Source organism: Gekko japonicus, unplaced genomic scaffold (genome assembly GCF_001447785.1).
Source record: "Gekko japonicus isolate JY-2015 unplaced genomic scaffold, Gekko_japonicus_V1.1 scaffold392, whole genome shotgun sequence".
NCBI classification, from domain to species: Eukaryota; Metazoa; Chordata; class Lepidosauria; order Squamata; family Gekkonidae; genus Gekko; species Gekko japonicus.
This window is the reverse complement of record NW_015174853.1, coordinates 18,088-41,185: the sequence shown is the minus strand read 5'-3', so window position 1 is coordinate 41,185 and position 23,098 is coordinate 18,088. Positions and strand designations below refer to the sequence as shown.

Sequence of the window (23,098 nt, the reverse complement as noted above, 5' to 3'; positions counted from 1 at the left end):
TATCTATTTTTGCTCCCTTTCCCGAAGGCCCAGCAATAAGGATTGTAAAATGTGTCTCTGCTAGAGACCTGACCCATGGACCAGAAGCAATTCGTCCTTTTAAAGAACCTCCCATCCAGATCCAGAGGAAAGGAGTAATGGGCGGGGAAAAGAAAACTGGAGGAGGGGAGGTAATCCTCTTTCTCTCTCCCCCTCCACACCTTGCCAGTTCTCAATGGATACAGTCCTACCATGGTTCAGCCGACCGGGTAGACTGTGCAGGAGACACGTCCCTCCTTGCCACCATCTGGAACAAGGAGGGGGCTCCATTCCAATGCCGAAAGGGAAGGCGACAGAGATTCTGCACCACCCTCGGCCGCCTCTCTTGCCTCTGCTCTCCCCAAGCTCTTCACTGAGCGTCTGTTCCCAGAACCGCTGCACACCGCCACGGCTAGATGGGGGGGAGAGCAGTTTACCGCCACCTTCCCAGCGGGGTCCGAGGCGTTCCTCTCAGCGCCACGACTGCCTGGGGGCCTCCCAGGACTGCTGGCACTGGATCCATTGTAATTTGAGGCCTGCAGCTCTCGAATATGTTTTAGGGCTGGAAGGTAAGTACCTTCTCCCATTGCCCTTTAGGTCTCCGCTTCTTCTTCTGACCTTCCGGTGTCTTCTGGGATCTTCGTGCTCTTCAGAGCACAGCCAGAACATCCTGCTCAGAAGGCAGGGCCGGTATGACTGGGGATCAGAGGATAAGCCCCTCCCCTCTGGGACCAAAGTTTGCCGGCCCTGCCTACGGAAGGGGGAGGTGCTTTCCCAGGAGTAAGGAGTCAAGGACTGCCCCACTCCTGGACCACCAGAGAAAGGCCTCTCTATTTTGGTGATCACAAGAAGGCCCCACATATTTCCTGAACTAGTGGGATGGGAAGAATGGAGAGGGCTTAGGGTAGTATGGTCCAAACTAGTATAGGGCCCCTGGAGAAAGGACATTTGCCTGGAAGGATAAATTGCAGTTGTGACTGCAATAAACTGGAATCAATTTCATAGAAATGTACTTGGCTTTAACTCAAACAGTAAACTAAATTACAAGAAATGTCCTTATAGAATTTCTTTTTAACTATCATGCAAGCGTAGCACCAGATATACTACAATTACAAAAGAGCTATGAGTTTAAAAGGTACTTTGTAAAAATGCATGTTGTGTAATGTTTCTTGTTCCTTCATTTCAAAAGATAAAAAATAGGATTTTAACATTAGAATATGCTTAAGAAATAAAAATGGTAATACTAAGCATATGAAAAATAATTAGTTCTTATAGTTCAGTGTATTAGAAAACAATCAAAACTTAATTCAAAATATTAAGGGGCATAAAGCACCGACAGACTGAAAGAAATGGTATGTATATATGTGCAAATTTAGCATTTTAACCTTTAAAAAAAAAAGAAGAAGCAGGAAAAAGAAATGAAAATCCACTCCCCCACCCCTAATTGTGAATGATGGTGGTGGATCAGGCTTGAGAACCTTACATTCCGCAGACATGTGTAAGTGCAGTTCCCTAAACAGATAGAGCCAAAACAGATGAGATGCTGAAATATTCATGACTGGAACTGTTAGCATCAGCTTCTAAAAATGCAGTTATCAGGTACACATGAGCCCAATTCTGAGTGGGACCATGGCCTACTGGTGGGGGGTTAAGCCTTGGGGTGCAGATACCCCAACAAGGCAAACAGTGGCTCCCATAGGGCATTTCAGGTCAGGCAAATGGTGCAAGAGAGAAGGCTTAATACCCATTCGCCAAGTGACATGCATGGTAAAATACCTCCCACCCCAGGATTAGTGCTAAAATTTATGCTCTTTGTATAATATGGGGGTAGCTGTCCAAGTTCGGCAGGAGGAAAGTTGAAAAATGAAGCAAGTGGGTAGGAATCTCCTCTCTGTTGCAGAACCATTGAGTACAATGAAAATGCAGATGACATTGGCAAGAGGAGGACAATGGGAAGCCCTGAATCACACCTAAGTCCTAGAGCCTCAGAAGGCCAGAATGAGAGCAGAACTTCCAGCAGACAGTAAGAGTCTGATTGGGGGCGGGGCGGGGGAGAGAAAGGAAGAAAATTAAAATCCTGAGCTTGTTGAAGAAGTTGTCATTTTACACACAGTCAAGAGGACGAAGGAGTCCACCTTAGTATTTTAGGACAGCATCTATGAGCACATGGACCTGATAAAACAAGGGATGATTTCTGAATATTGGAACCAAGGTACTAAATGAGTCCAATTAATTACTCCTGTTACAATCTTAGGAGATAGGTATATGCCAGCAACAGAGCACTTATTCCTATTTCTTTTACCTTTGCTCAATCTGTTGTGTTTATCTATGCAGTGTGCACTTTTAATTTACTTCATCAACTTCTTTTCATTGTAAATGCTGTCAATCTGACCTCTGTGAACCACATTAAGCCCCATTTGGTTCATGTTTACACGGAGCAAAAAAGGAAAGAGAGAGGAGAGAGATCCAAGAAGACATGTTATGGTCTTTAAGAGACCAAAATAGAAAGGAGCCTGAGCATACCCCCTGGCCAGGCCAAAACCTTTAGAACTGGTTTGATGGTGGTGGCGATACTCTGAAGAAAAGTGAGGAGTGAAGGAAGAAGAATCATGTTGGGAGTGTTGAGACAGGAAACCTGGGGTGGCTGAATCTTCCTGATTCCATGAGGTTCAGAAATGGGAGCTTGCAAGCCCCATATCACTCCACCATGGACCCAATTAGAATCAAGCACCTGAGCCTCGTAACTGCATTTAAAAAAAAATAGCTGGGCACTCTGATCACAGAACTCACAGCATCTTGTCCGCTTTGGCCCTTGGACATATGCATCAGGACAGCAGTCTATTTGAAAAGAAGAAATCTCATGTTAAATTATAGTTGTTGAAAAATAATGTATATGATCCAATCAAAATTACACTTCTAAGTCTTACTGAGATCAACATGAAAGCTTAAAGCATATTCTAAACCAGGGATGGCCAAATTTGCTTAATGTAAGAGCCACATAGAATAAATGTCAGATGTTTGAGAGCCACAAGACATGAACAAATATTTATTGAAAAATATGCAGATTTGCTTTTTATTAACATTAAATGAGACTGCCAAAAATAAAAACAAAAGGGGTAAAAACAGTGATATTTGTTTGCTAATTTGTTTGCTAATTTGTCCAATGATATTTGTTTTCTAATGATATTTATCTGTCTAAGAGAGGGGGGAGAAAGAGAGAAAAACAGAAACAAAGAAAGCAAATAGATGGGGGAGGGAAGGGGAGAAAGGGAAGAATAGAGAGAAAGAAAGATGAAAATAATTTAAAGTTGTATTCTTTCTCTGCCACCTCAAGCCTATCTAGGGAGGGGACCATTGGCTGGGAAAGGGAAGACCGATCAGGGAGGCATGCCTCCCCTTCACTTCCCCAGCCGCCCTGCTGGAAGCTGCACAATATGTGCCACAGTTTGGCCACCCCTGTTCTAAACCATTGAAACTGTGACCTAAAAGTGCTTAATTCAGCCTGGATCACATCCTGTGTTTTTGTCAGTTAGCAGAACTGTAAAACTACTGCTATGTTTTAGGAAGAAAGGGGGTTTGGTTTTGTTTCTAAAAAGATCACAACTGATACCCATTTGTTGCCCTCCGACAGAAACCTACCTTTTTATCATATACATCTTGCCAGTTTACTCCAACAAAGAAACTGTGCCGCATGATTTCTTTAGCATCATCTGGTCCTCCACCAAGTCTATTGAGGAAATGTGTACATTATATAAGTCTCGTTAGAAAATATGAAAAAACAAAATATTAAGATAAACTATTCATCAAATACTAAAAAACTGAAACTGTTCTATGTGCACGGTGTGGCATTTGGCAATTAAGTTATTTGATTATTTCATTTGCATGCTTCAAACTGAAGACCTATCATTTTGTTTTTAAAATTACAAAAACACATATCCAATGTACACACTTCACTACCACTATCACGCAACGTCTGCTTCGATTTCGGGGTAGATCTTTACTAACAGAAGGGATTTCTATCAGCAGAACAGGAATTCCTTGCCTTCCCCCTACTACTGCAGCCTAAAATAATCCCCCAAATGCTGCTCATGGGGGAAGGGGGACAACCAGAAACAGCATGAGGAGAGAGCATGAGGTCTCCAGCAAGAGGGGGGAATACACAAAAAAATCACATCCCTTTCTTTAAAATAACTTCATGGCAGCATCCAAATCATAGTTTTGAGCTCAAGTATTTATACATTACATATATAACTTGCCTTTCTTCCGTCATGGGATGACACCTCACAGGAGATACTGGAGTTGTGCCATACAGGAACTTACCACAAACAGCTTACTTACTTACTACAAATCAGCTACAGCAAGTTTTTTTTTTCATGTACTGTCCAACTATACCTTTGAAGCTTCCTCTGTATTAACAAGTTCTCTGGAAGGTCAGAGACTAGCTCTCATTTAGTAAATTTTAAAATTATTTATAATGCTCTGTGTTTTCCTGAGAGGCTAAGTATGTATTTGGCATGAGAAAGAAAGCAACAAAACTGTGAGTGATTTATACTTCCTTGCAGTAAGAATATTAAGTGAAATGAAGTGCTGCAAATATGATTCTATCTGCCAGAGCCCTTCTCCTTTCACAAAGATACCAACTGGAACACAGATGCTAAAGTATAACACCTAAAGGACTAATATCATTTTTATTTGTATTTTAAGTATCTTTACCTTCCCTTCAAAAAAGTATGATTTCCAATTGCCCTTCTTCCACATTCACACTCCTGCATTCTCCTTCCCTTTGGCAGAATTACACTATCTTACACAGACATAGATGACATGCTCATATTAGGTCACAGGTATAGAACATCTTAGGAGTTTTCCGTGCGCCTTGGTGTTTAGTCATGCCGGCCACATGACCACGGAAACATCTTCGGACAGCGCTGGCTCTTCGGCTTTGAAACGGAGATGAGCACCACAACCCTAGAGTCGGATTCGACTGGCTTTCGAACAAGGGAACCTTTACCTTTTTATAGAACATCTTGCGAATATAATTGCATTAATCGGGATAATAATATCTGGGAGGGATGGGCAGGGGGCATCTAAATCTAGCTGCATCTCTTTCTGCCTCCTTGTTCTGAAGGCAAGAGCCTGAACTGCCAACATGTCATTAGCTGCCAAGGCTGGACAATGTTCCCAAATAAATACCCTAATATTTTGTACTCCTATCTTTGTGATGAATTTTAATTGTTGTACAGCTCTTTGAAAGCAACCCTGGGATTAACATAATGAATAAATAAAGAGAAGTTTGGGACTAATGTAACATTTTGCATTTTTGGATGGTCTTTTTCTACAGAAGCCTATTATTTCAACTTTTAGCCCGTTTAGCCACTTCTCTCCCCCCCCCCCTTTGAGAGAGAGAGATACAGGACAGAAAAGCTTTAAATAAATAAATGGAAAATCCAAGAAAAATATCTAATGGAACAAGCTGAGATTCTGACTGTGGGGATGTAGGGGAAGTGGAAAGGAAGATGGAATCAATGAGACAGAACACCTGTGAGCTGTGGGGAGGCCACCAGAAGCTCCCCCCACCTTCATCTGCTGCCACTGAGATCAGTAGCAGCAATGGAAGGAAAGTAATAATTAACTACAACTTGCTTGCTATGTCTTTCACAGATAAATCACTTACAGAAGTCATTTAATAACTGGACCCCACTACTGCTATGTATTGGCTGCAGAATGTTATCAAAGCCCAGCCTAATTAAAATTGTCCAGATTAATTTTGGTTACTGAAACCTGAGGATGCAGACAAGTAGCTTGGATGACTATGTCTTATCAAATCAGTGCTCATCCCTTGCTCCTTGTGGTTTATTATACCAAACTAGAGAAGACTGTCTGTTTGGGTCCAAGCAGTGGTAAACACTTCTTTTCAAGAGGAACGTAGAGAGGGCAAAACTGCTCAATTCATACTTTTCCTCAGTCTTCTCTTGCAAAGGAAACGGTGCTCAATATGGCAAAAACAGAACACATGATGAGGGGAGTTGCAGCCTACGATCGACATAAACGTAGTATATAGGATTGACATTGGGGTAATATATAAACACCTAGTTTCTTTAAATGAAACTAAGTCCTTCGGGCCAGATAAACTACATTCAAGGGTACTAAAAGAACTCATGGATGTAATTTCTGAGCCTCTGACCATTATTTTTGAGAATTCTTGGAGAACAGGTGAGGTGCAAGAAGATTGGAGGCGAGCAAATGTTGTCCCCATCTTCAAGAAGGGGAAAAAGGAGGATCCGGGTAACTACCAACCAGTCAGCTTGACATCTATACCTGGGAAAGTTTTAGAACAAATAATCAAACAGACACTCCTTGAGCATTTAGAAAGGACAGCTGTAATTACTAAGAGCCAGCATGGGTTTCTCAAGGACAAGTCATGTCAAACTAACCTTATCACTTTTTTTGAGAAAGTTAGTACCTTGCTAGATCAAAGGAATACTGTAGACATAGTATATCTTGATTTCAGTAAGGCTTTTGATAAGGTTCCACATAATATTCTTGTTGGCAAATTGGAAAAATGTGGTTTGGATCCTATGACTGTTAAGTGGATCTGTAACTGGTTGACAGATCGCACCCAAAGAGGGCTTGTGAATGGTTCCTTATCTTCTTGGAGAGGAGTGATAAGTGGAGTGCCTCAGGGATCTGCCCTGGGACCTGTTTTCTTCAACATCTTTATCAATTATTTGGATGAAGAGATAGAGGGAATGCTTATTAAATTTGCAGATGATACAAAATTGGGAGGGGTAGTAAAGATGGTAGAAGACAGAGTCAGGATACAGGATGATCTTGACAGGCTGGAAAACTGGGCTAAAACAAATAAAATGAATTTCCATGGGCATAAAGTTCTGCATTTAGGTAGGAAAAATCAAATGCATGATTATAGGTTGGGGGAGACTTGTCTTGGCAGTAGTATGTGCGAAAAGGATCTAGGGGTCTTAGTAGACCATACGCTGAACATGAGTCAGCAGTGTGATGCAGTTGCTAAAAAGGCAAATGCAATTTTGGGCTGCATCAACCAAGTACAGTGTCCAGATCACACAAAGTGATGGTACACTTTACTCTGCTCCGGTTAGATTTAACCTAGAGTATTGTGTTCAGTTTTGGGCACCACATGCTAGAATGTGTCCAGAGGAGAGCAACGAAGATGGTGAGGGGTCTGGAGACTGTCCTATGAGGAAAGGTTGAAGGAGCTGGGTATGTTTAGCCTGGAGAGGAGACGACTGAGAGGTGATATGATAACCATCTTCAAGTACTTGAAGGGTTGTCATATAGAGGATGGAACAGAGTTATTTTCTGTTGCCCCAGATGGTCAGGGCAGAGCCAACAGGTTGAAATTAAATCAGAAGAGTTTTCGCCTAAGCATTTGGAAGAACTTCCTGACAGAACGGTTCCTCAGTGGAACAGGCTTCCTCAGGAGGTGGCGGGCTCTTCTTCTTTGGAGGTTTTCAAACAGAGGCTAGATGGCCATCTGACAGCAATGCTGATTCTGTGAACTTAAGCAGATCATGAGAGGGAGGACAGGAAGGGTTGCATCAGTGCTTAGTTCTTGTGGCCCTTTCTTACACACCCAGGGAAATGCTGATTGCCACTTTAGGGTCAGGAAGCAATTTTTCTCCAGGCGGGTTTGGCCAGAGATCCTGGAGGTTTTTTGTCCCCTTCTGGGCATGGAACAGCAGTCACTGTGGATGTGGAGGGGGAGGTATTTGTGAATTTCCTGCCTTCTAAAGGGGATTGGACTAGATAACCCTGGAGGTCCCTTCCAAATCTGTGATTCTATGAATTCCTACTAAAGAAACTGCTCTTGGACTCAAATAACTTGAACTATTGGCTGCTGGCAAATAGTCCCTTCCTAGGCAACATATCTGAGTGCTGGTTATGCAACTTCAGGTTTCCTTGGGTAAAACAGATTATCTAGAACCACTGCAATCCAGTTTCCAAACTTAATCTGTCAGGGCAGCTATGGCACTTCTCGGAGAGAAACAGGGTGTGTGTGACCCTACTGATTCTCCTAGATTTTTTCAACAACACTGACTAAGGTGTATTTCCAGACCACTTGATCAAGATGTTCTAAATATTTGGAGTGGTGTGTCTAAATGGCACACAACTCTTTTTCTCCTTTCCGAACAGTCAAGCAAGACAACAGATATCCGCAAATGAACATGTGGAATAATTAATAAGCTGGATGAGGTCTAACAAACTGATGCTTGGCAATGGTAAGACTGAGGTGCTCATATTTAGTAATACAGATTGGTTTAAAGACCAGTCTGTTCTGAATTAAGGTGCATTCCCCTAAAATAACTTGGAGGTACCATTATTCCCCTAAAATAACTTGGAGGTATCATTTTCCCCTAAAATAACTTGGAGGTACCATTAGAGCTTTGCACAGAAGTGTAAATTTGCTCTGTGGCATGATGCACCTTCAGTCAACTTATTCCATGTACCAGCTGTAGCTCTATCTTGAGAAGCAATAGCTAGTTGCAATTACCCATTCTTTACTGACAGTTTTAACTATATAGTTATTCTCTCTTAAGTCTCTAGCAGCCAGGGATCATGTTAAGCTAATATTCAGAGGCCCACCCCCACCTTGAGAAGTCAGTGAGCCAGAATGGTTCAGGCAAGAACCCAGTTGGTGCTAAACAGCAGCAACCAAACCATTACCTGTCTGTGTAGCACACTAAGGAAGGGAGACACTGCTTGAAATTTCTTGGAACAGAGAGTTTGTGTAAAGGCAAAGCCAGAGTGGAGTTGCCCAAATGTTGGTAACTGTGGACTGTTTAGCACATCCTGCCCTCAATATGCTAATAGCTTATCACCTCACCCATTCCCAAATGTGTTTTAATGACTGAAATTTGGTTTCATTATGGCCAAAGATTTTTATGTTGATTTACTGAGGCTTGGGGAGGTTTTTTGGAAATCTATGATATTTGCTGAGCCAGGGAAAACATTTTTAAGTGGGTTTTTTCTTGCCTTTTCTATTCTTGTTTATTGATTTTATTGCGGTGGGCACTGCAATGCAACAGTGTCTGAATTATTAACTGTTTTACTGATGTTTTAATTGCTGGTATTTATTTATTGTTGCATTGCTTGCATTATTGTTTGAATTGTTTTTACTGGAAACCACTCTGTTAACTATGCAAAGATATTTTACAAAAAGAAATGTTTTAGGAGAGAATGTCTGGAATTTTTTATAATAGTTTCATATCAATTGAAAACCAAGAAATAGTTTCCACAGAGTGCAATCAACACAATCCTTGTCTAAATCCTTACAAACTATTTTTGCACTAATTGAAACGGTAGGAAACATACAGAAAAATGTGTGCATTTTGGTAGGGAACTAATTGCCACATGTGCTTAATTAATTAATTGCCTGAATGTAAATAGACTTTTTAAACTGTTTGTAACTTTCAGACCCTTTAAGATTAAAATTTTATTTGTTGTGCTTTCAAACTTACCGTTTATTTGGATCTTTTATTAGGAGACCTGAAAGCAATGATTTTGCATCAGATGAGAGAGTTCGAGGAAATTTTATATCCTCCATTAGAATTAATTCAAAAAGCTTTTCATGATCCTGGTTGTAGAATGGCAATCTGCCACACATCATTTCATACATGACAACTCCAAGACCCCACCAGTCCACTGCACGACCATAATCATTATCTTCCAAAACCTAAAACAGTAACAAAAATTACTAACATTTGTTATGGATGTCCTCATTCCTTTATAAATAACTTTAATATGTATCTCTAAGTTTTATGAAGCTTATTGTTTATTTTCTCACTGAGCACAAAAGAAAGGATTTGATTTGGCTGTGTAGGCACAACGCACATGTGAAAAAAAGACTCCTACTAGAATCAATGAAACCCTAGTTTTCTTAACTCTTTTCCATGACAAGCACACAAGTATACAGTGCAAGAGGCCTTGGAAGGAACAGGAGATCTGCCCATGCCTCTCATCCTCATATAGTGTTCAGTCTCTGCATCATGCAAGGTACTTATGATAATGACCCCAAATAATTTGTATGGTGTATGAAGAGTAGTCTGGACTAGAAAATAGGAAAGCATGCACATATTCTCTGCATTACCCCTGCCTTCATCTGCACAAGCACCAATGTACACTGACTGCAGGCAGAAAAAGAAACTGATATCAAGTTCACTGGGATACTGTTTCTTCCACAGATGCTGAATTGAGCCCAATATCTGTGCTAACCAGAATGCAGTGTTCAAATACCCCAGTACCTTTTTTTTAAAAGGAAGCTATAATACTTCCTTTAAATAATGCATTCATTGTTACAGTGGCTGATGTGTGGTAAGAGCAGAGCTTTTTATGTAGAAAAAGCCCAGCAGGAACTCATTAGCATAATAGGCCACACCCAACAGCAGAAACACATTAGCAGATTAGGCCACACCCCTAACAGAGCAGCTCATTAGCATATTAGACCACACCTCCACGTTGCCAGAAGTGTGGTCATTCAGCCACACCCACCTTTTGCTTCTTATTCTGTTTACCTTGTTTGTTGTCAAAACCCAAGGGGTTTTTTTGTAGCAGGAACTCCTTTGCATGTTAGGCCACACACCCGTAATGTAGCCAATCCTAATGAGTTTCTGCTGTTGGGTGTGGCCTATTATGCTAATGTTCCTGCTGGGCATGGCCAACTCGGGAGCCAGCCGGAACTCCGTTCCTGTGCGTTCCTGCCCAAAAATAGCCCTGGGTAAGAGGTTACATTAGTGTCAAAGACAAATGTTAGTTTCTGTGATTCTGTTAGGGAGGAGTAACAGAATTCTCCATACCCAAAACCATCACCATTTTACAAGAAATTAAACATTAATTTTAATTATTTCTGCAACCTCAGTAAACAAAACCTTGTTGATCAATCATATGAGATTTACAATGCAATCCTAAACCAAGTTACACCCTTTTAAGTCCTTTGACTTCAATGGACTTACAAGGATATAACTTTGTTTACTCTTGCAATGTTAATACATTAAATCTTCATACTTTTCTGCATGAATAAAACAAAAGGGATTAATAAAAAGGCATGCTTTCCTTGTTATCATATGTTTCATGTATGGGTCACAACATGGCAGCATCTTAGTAGAGACACATTCCCTTTTGTATGAAGGGAAGGAGAAATGTGTCATAATAAACTACTTATATTAAAAATAATTAACTTAAAATTGTTGCTCAGTTTTGTAAGCATACTTTTTATTGATCAAAAGGTTTTACTCAACTGATCAATTATACTAACCAGTTTTGCAGCTCTAATTTTTATATATACATCTTTGGCTGACCAAGCACTCATTCAGTGCAATTTAAAAACAAAAAAACCCCAAATACAACCTGAAGAGCAGCAAAGCTCTACTCCTGCATTCAGGCTCTGCCAATGAACATTCCAGTTTTGCTGTTTTGTCTCAGCAAGGGTTTCCCTGTTCCATGATAGAAAGTCAGAATGTCTCTCTAGTGATGCCTGATCTGGGCTTGCATATGTAGCGTAATAAACTGATGTACTAAACTGAAGCAAACCATTATTTTGGGAGGTGGGGCTGCTTTAAAAACCTTGAATGAATTTACTCAGAGAAGATGTAAACTTTTGGACATATACCAATATAAAGTATGTAGATTTTATTTCAGGCATCTTCCAAGGTATTCCATGTTTTGTGAGGAATAAAACCAATATCCCTAGCTACAAATTTCCACAAAACCTTTGTGTCAACAAAGAAAATGAAATATAAAATTACACATTTTCTAAAGGAGAATTATTTATTTTAACTGAATTTTATTACAGCCTGATTCTGTACATGTTTACTGAGAAGTAACTCAAGAAAATATGCACAGAATTGCAGTCCATTTATTATGTAGTATGTAAATATATTAAACACTGTAAGACATTGTGTAATTTTCTCCATAAAGCAAGCACTTTATTAGGATTACATTATTTTTCACATACAAGTGACTATTGTAAAATAAATATTCATCTACACTGAAGGTTTCATCCCCAGATCTTGTTTTGTTAGCTCTAACTTGGCAATCAAATAAATTTTTATTTTTACACTATTACAGAAGTGCATTTTTCTAGGTTTCCAAAACCACCTTATTCAACCTTCCCCATCTGTCACCATCTGCTTCTTTTTAGCATGTACTTTTTGTGTGATCACATAAGCATGTGAAAAATAACTAACATTCAGATGATTATCTGCTCATACATTTGAGGACTGGGCATAATAAAAGTGAACTGCCAAAAATGTACTTAACACTTTTAATTTTGTTGGGTCTTGCATGTGAGGTACATTTGATTTTCAAACTGTTTTACAATTGGAGGACTGAGCAAGTACTGTTAACAGAAGTGCCAACATTCAAATAATTAGCAGAATAATAGTTTGCTATGATTCTCAATGAATAAAAATATAGAAAACTCTTTCAAATTTAAAAGGAATTATTTAAAATACAGAATTTTATTTTTAACCAAGGCCTAAAAGATGGAGATTAGAGAATTGTAAGGAACAGTGTAACTTGAATGAGTACAAGATACTAGGTTCTTCAAAGTAATGGCTTCTAATACAGACAATACTGCACACTCTTTTTGTTTATACATACACACATGTACACTTCTATACTGCTCTTAGGCTGGACTCCCAGAAGTCTCCTGAGAGTGATCGCGTCTATACCTGTATAAAAACAGGTTGATTACCTGTAACTGATTATCTTCAAGTGGTCATCTGTTCATTCATACCCTTGGGACTCCAGGCACTAGTGCCAACCCCGAGCAGTGAATTCAAAGCTCCTAGAGGATCTTTTGCGCCCCCTCCCTGCGCATGCCCAGGAACTCCACTGCACATGCCCAGGGCAGGGCACAGAAATCCCGCCAGTTCCTTCTGACCGCCGTCCAACCCACACAAGATTGTAGGCTGCCAGCAGAGGGGAAGGCCGGGTGGGTGGTGTGAATGCACAGATGACCACTCAAAGATCATCAGTTACAGGTAAGCAACCTGTTTATCTTCTTCGTAGTCTCTGTGCATCACACCCTTGGGAGAGTAGCAAGCTCTGACCTACCTGGTAGTGGGCGATGGCAGCTACTCAGTCGCACATTGATTGGAGAACAGCTCTTCCCACAGCAGCACGGCTCGGACATCTAGGGCACAGTGTCTGAAGAACGTGGTAGGTGTCGCCCAGGTTGCAGCTCTGCAGATCTCCTGCAGGGGAGTGCCTCTGGGGAATGCTGTAGATGTGGCCAGTGCCCTCGTGGAATGTGCTCTCACTGGACCTGAAGGTGGACGCTTGGCCAGGAGGTAGCATAATTTAATTGTCTCCACGATCCACTTAGACAGTCTTTGGGCTGAGACTCCGAGTCCCTTCACGTGTTCTGAGTATGAGACAAAAAGGCAAGTATCCCTTTGCAAGGCTTTCGTCCTGTCGATACAATGGGAGAGCTTTCTGAACATCAAGTAGGTGGAGGCGCCTCTCCATCTTGGACTGTGGATCGGGGAAGAAGGTAGGAAGAGAGATTTCTGTCTGAAGGTGGAAGTCTGAGATGACCTTAGGTAGAAACTCGATATCTGGGAGTAACAATACCCCCTCTGCATGAAAGCGCAGGTAAGGCGGATCACACCTGAGTGCTTGTAGTTCATCCTCGTGCTTGGCGGAGGTAATGGCCACCAAGAAGGCTGTCTTCCATGACAATAGCTGGAGGTTGCCTGTGGCCATTGGCTCAAAGGGACAATGGGTCAAGCTATGCAGGACAAGAGGTAAGTCCCACACAGGAATGGGTTCCTTTACTGGGGGGTACAGACAGATTAGGCCCTTTAAGAAGCATTCAGTGTCCGGGTGGGCAAACACAGGACCCATTCTTATGCTTGTGATAGGCTGAAATAGCCGCTAGGTAGATTTGCACAGAATCATGACTCATGCCCTTACCCACCAGCATGAGATGGTAGTTGAAGATGAGGGGCAGGCTCAGGTGAGTACAGTTCAATTCCGACTCATGTAGCTCAGCACTGCCCCAGCTCAGGTGATCCACTTGCATATTCTGCTCCCCTGGGAGATGTGAGGCTATCAGGAAGATTCCTTGCTGAATGCACCATGACCACAGGTCAATCGCTAGGAGGCAGAGTCTCTTGGACACAGTCCCGCCCTGCCATCTTATGTAACTTATCGCTGTTGTATTGTCTGTGAGAAAATATCACAAATGGACCCAGTAATTTTGTAAAGTCAACAATACATGAAAGAATTACTGTACATGTTCATACTTATTGAAAACACATTAGTAAGTCATGCTGGTTTCTACTTGATTTTAATAGGTGAACTTCATCCGAAGACAGAAGCCCAAAACGATGCCAAGGATGTTTAAAGATAGAACGTTTCGACTGAACGTCTTTTTCAACCATCCTAACAAAAGGAAGGGAATAAAGTTTTTTACAAAAACCGGAATTGTTTAGGACAATTTTACAATGTAACAATAAATTTTATGGTATACATACAGTTTGTAGTATTATTCTTTACTTCATGTTTCCATGCAAGGTACAAAAATTCTAAAGACAGAAATCACATTATTCATTTTAAAGCTCACATGTATGTTTAAAGCATGCCCTTAAACATTATTTTTAAATAATAATAATACTCCTTTAAATCTTACCTATAACTGGCTGAGAGCAGCTCTCACAAGATTAACAACATTTTATTCGGATAGCAAATCTTAAATATACAACTCTAAATGGGTTCCTTATATTTTTCTATTCAAGTCACATGATGTTAGATCCCAAGAAGCCACCTTACCAACAAGCCAAAAGTGCTTAAACATTTTTCAACTGTTAATTAAGTTCATTTTAACCATACAAATATGCCTATTATTATTAAAGAATCACCAAAAGGATCACAAAGACGGACTCACAACCGACCTAAGTGTATCTTTTAATCTCCTAGAAAACATGATAAGTCTAACTCAGCATTTAAACCCCTGGGGTGCTCTGACTGGAGTTTAAATATCCAGAATGCCTCCCTTTGCAGCAATAACTTTTTCATATCCATACTCATGAATGGTTTACTTTTCACTACTTCTAATACAAGGCATTTGAAATCATTCGGACCATGATTGGTTTTCTCAAAATGCTGCACCATTGGAGCAGTGGGGTGCTTGTGCTTAATTTTGGATTTATGTTCCAAAATGCGGGTCCTTAATGCCCTTGATGTTTGCCCGACATACCTTAAGTTACATATACATATTAATAGGTAGACGACCGATTTTGTCGCACAAGTTGAAAAATGATGAATGGATTCTTTAAGGTTAATGTCAGGAAAATCCAACGTGTCAGTTTCAATCATTAAAGCACACGCCGCACATCTACCGCAGCTGTGATGTCCGATCGGGTTTCTATTAGTTTCCTGAACCTTAAAGGCATCTGCCCTAACCAACCTGTCCCTTATACTTTGTGTTCTCCTAAAACCTATTTTTAAAGGTAAATGACATGCCCTGATGTCACTGAGAATATGCCAGTGTCTCATAATGATGGTCTTAATGTCAAATGCCTTACTAGTGAAGTCTAATGCCCAATTGAGTCTATCGTCATGAGGATGTTCATTCTTATTATTAAACAGATCTTTTCGATCCCGGCGTTCTGCTCTAAAGTGGGCATTTCTGATAACCCAATCAGGATATCCTCTCCTATGGAACTGTTCAGTCAGTCTACCTGCTTCTTTCTTAAAGTCTTCCTCCAGGGTAGAATTGCGCTTAATCCTGAGAAATTGGCTGTATGGTAAATTGCACTTTAAATGTTTAACATGGTGTGACTCAAAGTGTAAAATAGAATTTTTATCAGTCTTTTTGTGGAACGGACGAACTGCCAATTTGTCATTATGTATAAAGACTGTGGTGTCCAAATAATTGATCTCAGAGAGGCTGGCTTCATGAGTAAACTTAATGGATGTATGTATGGTATTTATCCATTGGAAAAAAGGTTCAACTGCATTAATATCATCCAAAATAAGAAAACAATCATCAATATAACGCTTGTAAACAATAAGATTCTTAAAGAGAGGATTAACATTCCCAGCCGCGATCCATTGTTCCTCAAACATCCCCATAAATAAATTAGCAACACTGGGTGCAAACGAACTCCCCATGGCTACCCCTTTAACTTGAAAATAAAAATCACATCCAAACCGAAAAAAACTTTTCTCAAAAATTCTAACATCATGTGACTTGAATAGAAAAATATAAGGAACCCATTTAGAGTTGTATATTTATGATTTGCTATCCGAATAAAATGTTGTTAATCTTGTGAGAGCTGCTCTCAGCCAGTTATAGGTAAGATTTAAAGGAGTATTATTATTATTTAAAAATAATGTTTAAGGGCATGCTTTAAACATACATGTGAGCTTTAAAATGAATAATGTGATTTCTGTCTTTAGAATTTTTGTACCTGGCATGGAAACATGAAGTAAAGAATAATACTACAAACTGTATGTATACCATAAAATTTATTGTTACATTGTAAAATTGTCCTAAACAATTCCGGTTTTTGTAAAAAACTTTATTCCCTTCCTTTTGTTAGTATTGTCTGTGAGAACAGACATGACTGTTCCCTGCATGATCAGTAGGAACGAGAGGAGGGCAAGCCAGATGGCCATGAGTCCCAGGAAGTTTATATGTTGCCAGCAGCAGGAGTCAGACCAGACTGAACCCACTGACATTCCCCTGAGGTGAGCTCCCCAGCCCCACAGGGAGGCATCTGTGGTAAGAGTCTCCATAGGGGCAGGGTGTTGAAACTTCTAGGAGGTTGGGTTCATGCCCCCTCTAGGAGAGAGACAAGCTGACATACTGAGGTATCAGCAGATGTGTGGATTGGGGTTGTCTGACCAGCTTGAAATGTTGCAGGAACCATAGCTGTAGGGGTCTCATTCAGAGCCTTGCAAATGGTATTACTATGGTGGTGGCTGCCATCAGGCCCAGTAGGCATTGGATGGAGAAGGCTGTTGCTGTACCCGCTGACGTGACTTAGTCGACCAGTGCTGTCAGGGTCTTTGCTCTCTGCAGGAGGGAGGGAGGCCCTGCATGCCATGGAGTCTATAATAGCTCCTATGAACTGGAACCGTCTGGATGGGGAAAGGTTGGATTTTTTGAGGTTCACTTTGAGGCCTAACTCCTGAAGGAGGGAATGTTTTTCAGGAGCCTTTTTCCGAGTTTGCTATCAGCAGCCAATCTTTGACATACAGGAACATGACGATACCACGCAGTCTCAGGTAAGCTGCCACGACCACCATCATTTCCTAAAGACCCTCGGGCCTGTAGAGATTCCAAATGGGAGGGCAATATACTGGTAGTCTGCCTGTCCTACTGCAAAGCAGAGGTATTTCCTGTGGTCCACTCTGATGTTGATGTGAAAACATGTGTCTTGGAGGTCAACTGTGGCCATCCAAACCCCTTCCTGCAGCAATGGAAGTATCTGGGCATGGATAGTCATGCAAAATTTGTGGTAACTGATAAACTTGTTGAGCGAGTGCAGGTCCATAATCGGTCGAAGCCCAGTCCTTCTTCAGTACTGGGAGTACAAACCATATCCCTGGGATTCTGGAGGGACTGGCTCTATGGCCCTCTTGAGAAGGAGGGATTATACTTTGTCTATTAGGGTTGGTGACGGAGGGGTGATGATGACCCCCATAGGGGGAGGAAGATGAGTGAATTCTATTGCATACCCCCGGAAGATAATAGACAGCACCTAGGTATCCGTTGTTATGTGTCTCCAAGCCATAAGGTGTTGGAGGAGATGGATGTTGGTGGAGTGGGAAGCAGGAGGCGGGGTGTAGGTGCTGATAGTGGCTGAGTCAAAGGCTCTGCTTAGGGGTCCATGGAGTCTTGGACCTAGTAGGTTGCTGTGAGGTCTGGAATTTGGGTTTGGAATTGTAAGGCACTCTTCTACTCAGCTGTTGATGCCTCAGTCTTCAGGACTGATCTGGTGATGGTCTGTTGGATGATCTACGTGTCCAGGATCTGGACTAAGAGTTGGAGTTATACGACCTAGTGGAAGTAGTGATGCTCAGGTTCCTTGAGGTCTTCATGCTTTTATCCATGCCGTGAAGAACTGTGTCGGTCGTGGCATGGAAGAGACTGGCACCATCAAAGGGTAGGTCTTCTGGTGTCTGGGTTCAATGCTGTGGACCTGAGCCAGGAATGTCATCTGAGTGTCACAGCAGAGGTGAGAGTCTTAGCAAACATTTCCAGCACATGTTTAGTGGAGTTAAGCTGTTGCTTGGCGAGCAACATGCCCTCTTTTTGTATCTTCCTGGCTGTGGTCTTCTTGTCAGCCGGGAAGCCGGCAATGGTCTCGGACATCTGCTCCCATAAGGAGTATTGGTAGTGGCTCATGCAAGCCAAGTAATTGGCATTCTTGATTCCTAAAGTTGCCATGGAGTAGAAATGTCTGCCAAATGCATCCAGTTTCTTCCCTTCTTTGTTGGAAGGGGCGGAATGTGTATGCTTACTTCTAGAGGAGGAATTTACCACCAGAGAGTTAGGCTTGGGATGTGAGAAAAGGAATTCTGCTCCCGGTTCTTGGACCTTATACATGTGGTCCAGTCGTCTCAAGGAGATGGGTGTAGATGCTGGCTTGTCCCATGGCTGTTTCGCAGCTTGGAGCATAATTGTGGTCATGGGGAGTGCCACAGCCATCGATGTGTCGAGCTGGACAATATCGAAGACTGTATCAGTCTCATCTGGATGTGACTGGACAATGTAGAGACCTAAGGAGTGTGCCATTCTTTTGACAAGGTCACCATATGACTTCAAATCCTCAAATGGAGAGACGGGTAAGTCATTGGCAGTATTAGTAGGAGGTGATGGTTCCGACTCTGGGGTATGATGGACCGAATCATCGTCGTCCGAGTCCCCTCCCCGAACGCTGTGATCAGATTCGGAAATATCAGATTTGAGCTGTACCAGGGGTCACGGGAGTTTTGTTCTTATTGGCAGTAGACATCAATGGTCCCATCGCTATCAATGAGGTTTGTCCCGTCAGTTTCAGTATGGACTTCTGTCGGTGTCGAGGTGCCAGTATTGGAATATCAACCGTATTTTGGGGCGCTGACCACATTGGTGACCTGGAGCAATATGAAAGTGTGGAACAGTGGTCCCAATCTGGTGGTCCTCACATCTGGAGCCATGGGAAAGGTGGAGGGTATGCGCCATAAAATTGGAGTTGCCTCTGATCCCATGGCAGTGTGGACTGCATATGCCATTGTTGGGGATCATGTATGGCACCCATCTCTCGATCCGGAGTGCTGCAGTACATGTCATCATGCACAGTCCTGGATCGATGGCAATGGGGGCAGGCAGGTGCCAGCAGTGGAGAGCTGTTTCTGCTCATCAATCCCGACAAGGAAGAATGGCAGTAACTCCGTTGAGTAAGATCAATTTTGTTGACCACAGACTCCGATAAGCTGAGAGGTTGCTACGCACTATGGTGTAGTTTCACTACCAGGGAGTTCACCCGATCCATCTGTTGTTGAGTCGGTGCTGACTGGATGGAGATCAGGTCCGGTGCTCTCGGCGCTGTCTCTGCCTCTATAAGGTGATGCATTTGGTCCTGCGCAGGGCTCACAGCCTGAAGTTGTAGACCAGGGCGTGTCTCTTTGCCCTTGTGTGACCCATGGACCTTCTCCTTTTTGTGTTTCTTCACAGGAGTGTCCAATGTCATGGCTGAGCCCAGACTCTTCGACAATGATGTCCTGGTGTCGGGTAGGGTCAATGTCAATGGCTTTGATGGGGTAGAGTGATGGGCTGGGGTCAGAGGCTGATCGGTCGATCCCTTGGTCGATGTGGACTTAATGGCCATTTTGGGTGGGGCCAGGGCCGACTCCAAGAGCACGGCTTGCAATCAAGCGGCTGTTTTTCTGGTTTGCCTTGAAAATTTAGCACAGTGGGGGCAAGTGTTCATCCTATGGGCCTCACCTAGACACAGCAAACACAGGGAGTGGCCATCTGTTGGAGCAAGCTTGCTCCCGCAACAGGAACACCGTATAAAGAATCCCCACATAGACCATGGAAGAAGGAGAGGAAAGAGTTCGTTTGTAGTGGAAAGAGAATGGGGCTCCTGGGCATGCACAGGGAGGGGGCGCAAAAGATCCTCTAGGAGCTTTGAAGTCAGCGCTTGGGGTCAGCGCAGGTGCCTGGAGTCCCAAGGGTATGATGCACAGAGACCATGAGGAAGTTCTACAGAAATTCAGCAGCATCAAGCACTCCCAAACCACTGGATTAATCTACATCTAAGAGCAGTTATCAGATATAGTTAAAATGGTCAGTTTACTTTCCATTTTGTTTGTTTTTTCTTCCATGGCATAAAAGTCAGCTTTGCCAATAGAGTCTGAGTGGCATGTAATGGTTTCTGTCAGTCTAAGATCTGTGAGACCCAGGTTTGAATCTCCTCTGCCACTGAAGTTTGTTAAGTGACCTTGGACCAGACACACACTCTTAACCTAACTTACCTCACAGAATGGTTGTGAGGAAAGAACAGAGGAGAAGAGAACAATGGAAGCTGCATTCGGAAGCAAGATGAGGCAGAAATCGAATAAATAAATAGGATGCTATGCCTTTCCTATATTGTAAATCCACCACTGTATACAATTAGGTTAGTGAAGGAATCAACATTGGCCATGTAAAATACATCCAACTGGAACTGAAGCCAACAAAAAAGGAGGATTAAAGGTCAGGAAAAACTATCTTAATATCCATGTATAGTGAGAAAATCAGGATAAGAACAGTTTTCCAGTAAAACTGTATTGTTCCACTTAAGACTCAAATATCTACTAGTCTTCCTATCAATAAAGTTAGGGTAAAGTTTTCTGTGGCTAGATTCAATCCTAATTACAGGTGAGAGAAACAATGAGCCCTTAAGAGGACAAGAGTGGAAGTAGAACAGTAACATCTGCTGCATACTATTCCACCACTACGGGGGGGGGGGGGCATATTGTGCCAACTGCACTATTTTTGTATTCACAGAATGTATAGGCCTATAAGAAAAATAATTCACATACCCAAAAGTCAGAAGCAATGGTCTGTAGATAATGGAAGTACTTCAGACTTCTACACTCTTAGCACTCTCCACTGACTTTGATGTTACCAGAGTAGAAGCTATGAGCCTGTTAAAGATAATATTCTCCCCCAGATTGTATTCAGGGAATAATCAGAAGTGAGCTATGGCCTCACACACTCCTCCCCAGCTTCCCTCATATTTAAGAGATAATATATTTAACATATTTAAGGTTGTCAACTCTTGGAGAAGGCATAAATCAGACAAGAGGTGGGCCCCACCTAGGTGCAGAATGAAGCCCAGGACAGCCCAGGGCCTCCTCACACAGATACAGTATCCATGGGGTCAAAGGGGAAGTTCAGTGGGGTCAGGGGATGACCACATATGCTCAGGGATAAAGCTAAGGGTGCAGCAAAGAGGTCTAGGGGCACAGTCAAAAGAAAATGCTAAGGTGTACAACTAAGGTTCACATCTTCCTCTGACTGGGAAAATAACAGAAAGGAAAAGGAAACAGAAAAGACAACAAAAGCCTCAATATTTAGTGCTTTTCAAGCACAGAAAAATCAGGGTAGAAAACAAAAACCTTTCTTTTTTAACTGAACTTGAAAGTTAAAACTGGCTGCAAGCCTAATGCTTAAATGAACAGCACAGCAAATTCCTTTTGCCATAAAGGCACTAAATGATTTAAAAAACAGTTCCCTATTCTCCCCATTATATGACAAAGCCTCACCTGCCAACTCACCAGACGGGGAAAGTGTAGCCATGTGAGTGAAAAACTGGCTAGTTGGCCATCCTACTCATACTAGGAAGAAGTGACAGACTGAAGGGGGAAGTCCTATGTTCAAAATGTCCCTTACTCTGGGAGGTAACCTTACTCTTTAGTTGATGAAGATGTATTTTATATAAATAATAATAAAAAATTGGCAAAAAATAGCAGGAAAGTACTGTGAAATATTCCCTAGAGCAGTCTTAATGTATGGATGAATCAAGAGTAGTCCTTGAATTTCCATCAGAGACTTTTCTTGGACCTAAGGTTCTCACCCTTCTATTTTCAATCATCACATTTGTGGTTTTTCCTTTTGATGTCATATCTAGAGAGTTGTATGTGAAAAATAAATGAAGGTATGTTGTTCTCTTTAGAAACTCAAGCTTTACTTACAAATGTGTTCAATAATTAACCTTCATAAAATAATTATTCTCCTACAAGAACTATTGAAATGCAAAATGTAAAATTATTTATAAGCATGTGCTAATGTTAAACCATAAATGAAAATCCCTAAAAGTGTTGGCCACAGTAGCAATATAGTTTCAATATGTAAAATATTTTTAATGTTCACATAGCGCCCTGTAATAAAATGAAAGATGATTATCTACAAAGTACACAGTAAAATCCAGACATACCTCAGGAGCCAAATACTCTGGTGTTCCACAGAATGTTTTCATAGTAGCTGCATCTGTGATCCCTTCTTTGCAAAGTCCAAAATCTGTAATTTTTATGTGTCCATCTTTATCCAACATTAGATTCTCTAACTGCATTTTACAAATACACAAAATTGGTCTTTTAACATTTCTAAAAAAGAACAAGTACTGCTTTTTAAAGACTTTTGTGGTATTTATTATTGCACTTTTGTTGTCATTTAATGTAGTTCTGTAATTGATATTTATGTAGCCACATGATGCCTGAAAATCATACGATTTGTATGGAAAACATCCCCATTAAGAACCATAGTTAAGATAAACAGATCTAAATTCACCTTGGGGGGAAAAGATTCAATAATAATCACAGAAACAGATGAATGAGAGGCTGTCCAGAGAAAACTCTTCCTACTCATGTCTAACATGCAAAAGAGAAAGCAATGCAAGCAGTGACCTATAGGCTTCTTAAGCCCTCAGTGTTGTCAGTAGAACCAAATAAGCACGCTCATTTGCTAAAAGGTAAAAGGGGCAGGAGAAAGGAAGATGTAAAGCCAGCTGCTGGTTAGGGTGGGCCAAGCCCACAAAGTTGACAGTCTGATTAAATTGTCCAT

At 41.6% G+C, this 23,098-nt stretch overlaps 1 protein-coding gene across 1 annotated transcript in view; it reads right to left on the bottom strand.

The window, feature by feature from the left end:
- LOC107121621 (RAC-gamma serine/threonine-protein kinase-like) overlaps nt 1-22,607 on the bottom strand; it is a 45,066-nt gene extending 22,459 nt beyond the window's left edge. The window contains exons 1-3 of the mRNA XM_015424572.1: nt 22,473-22,607; nt 9,513-9,727; nt 3,658-3,745 (exon numbers count right to left, since the gene is read on the bottom strand). Of these exons, the coding sequence (XP_015280058.1) occupies nt 3,658-3,745; nt 9,513-9,727; nt 22,473-22,607 (438 nt within the window). The remainder of the gene's footprint in view (nt 1-3,657; nt 3,746-9,512; nt 9,728-22,472) is intronic.
- Nucleotides 22,608-23,098: the final 491 nt, after the last annotated feature.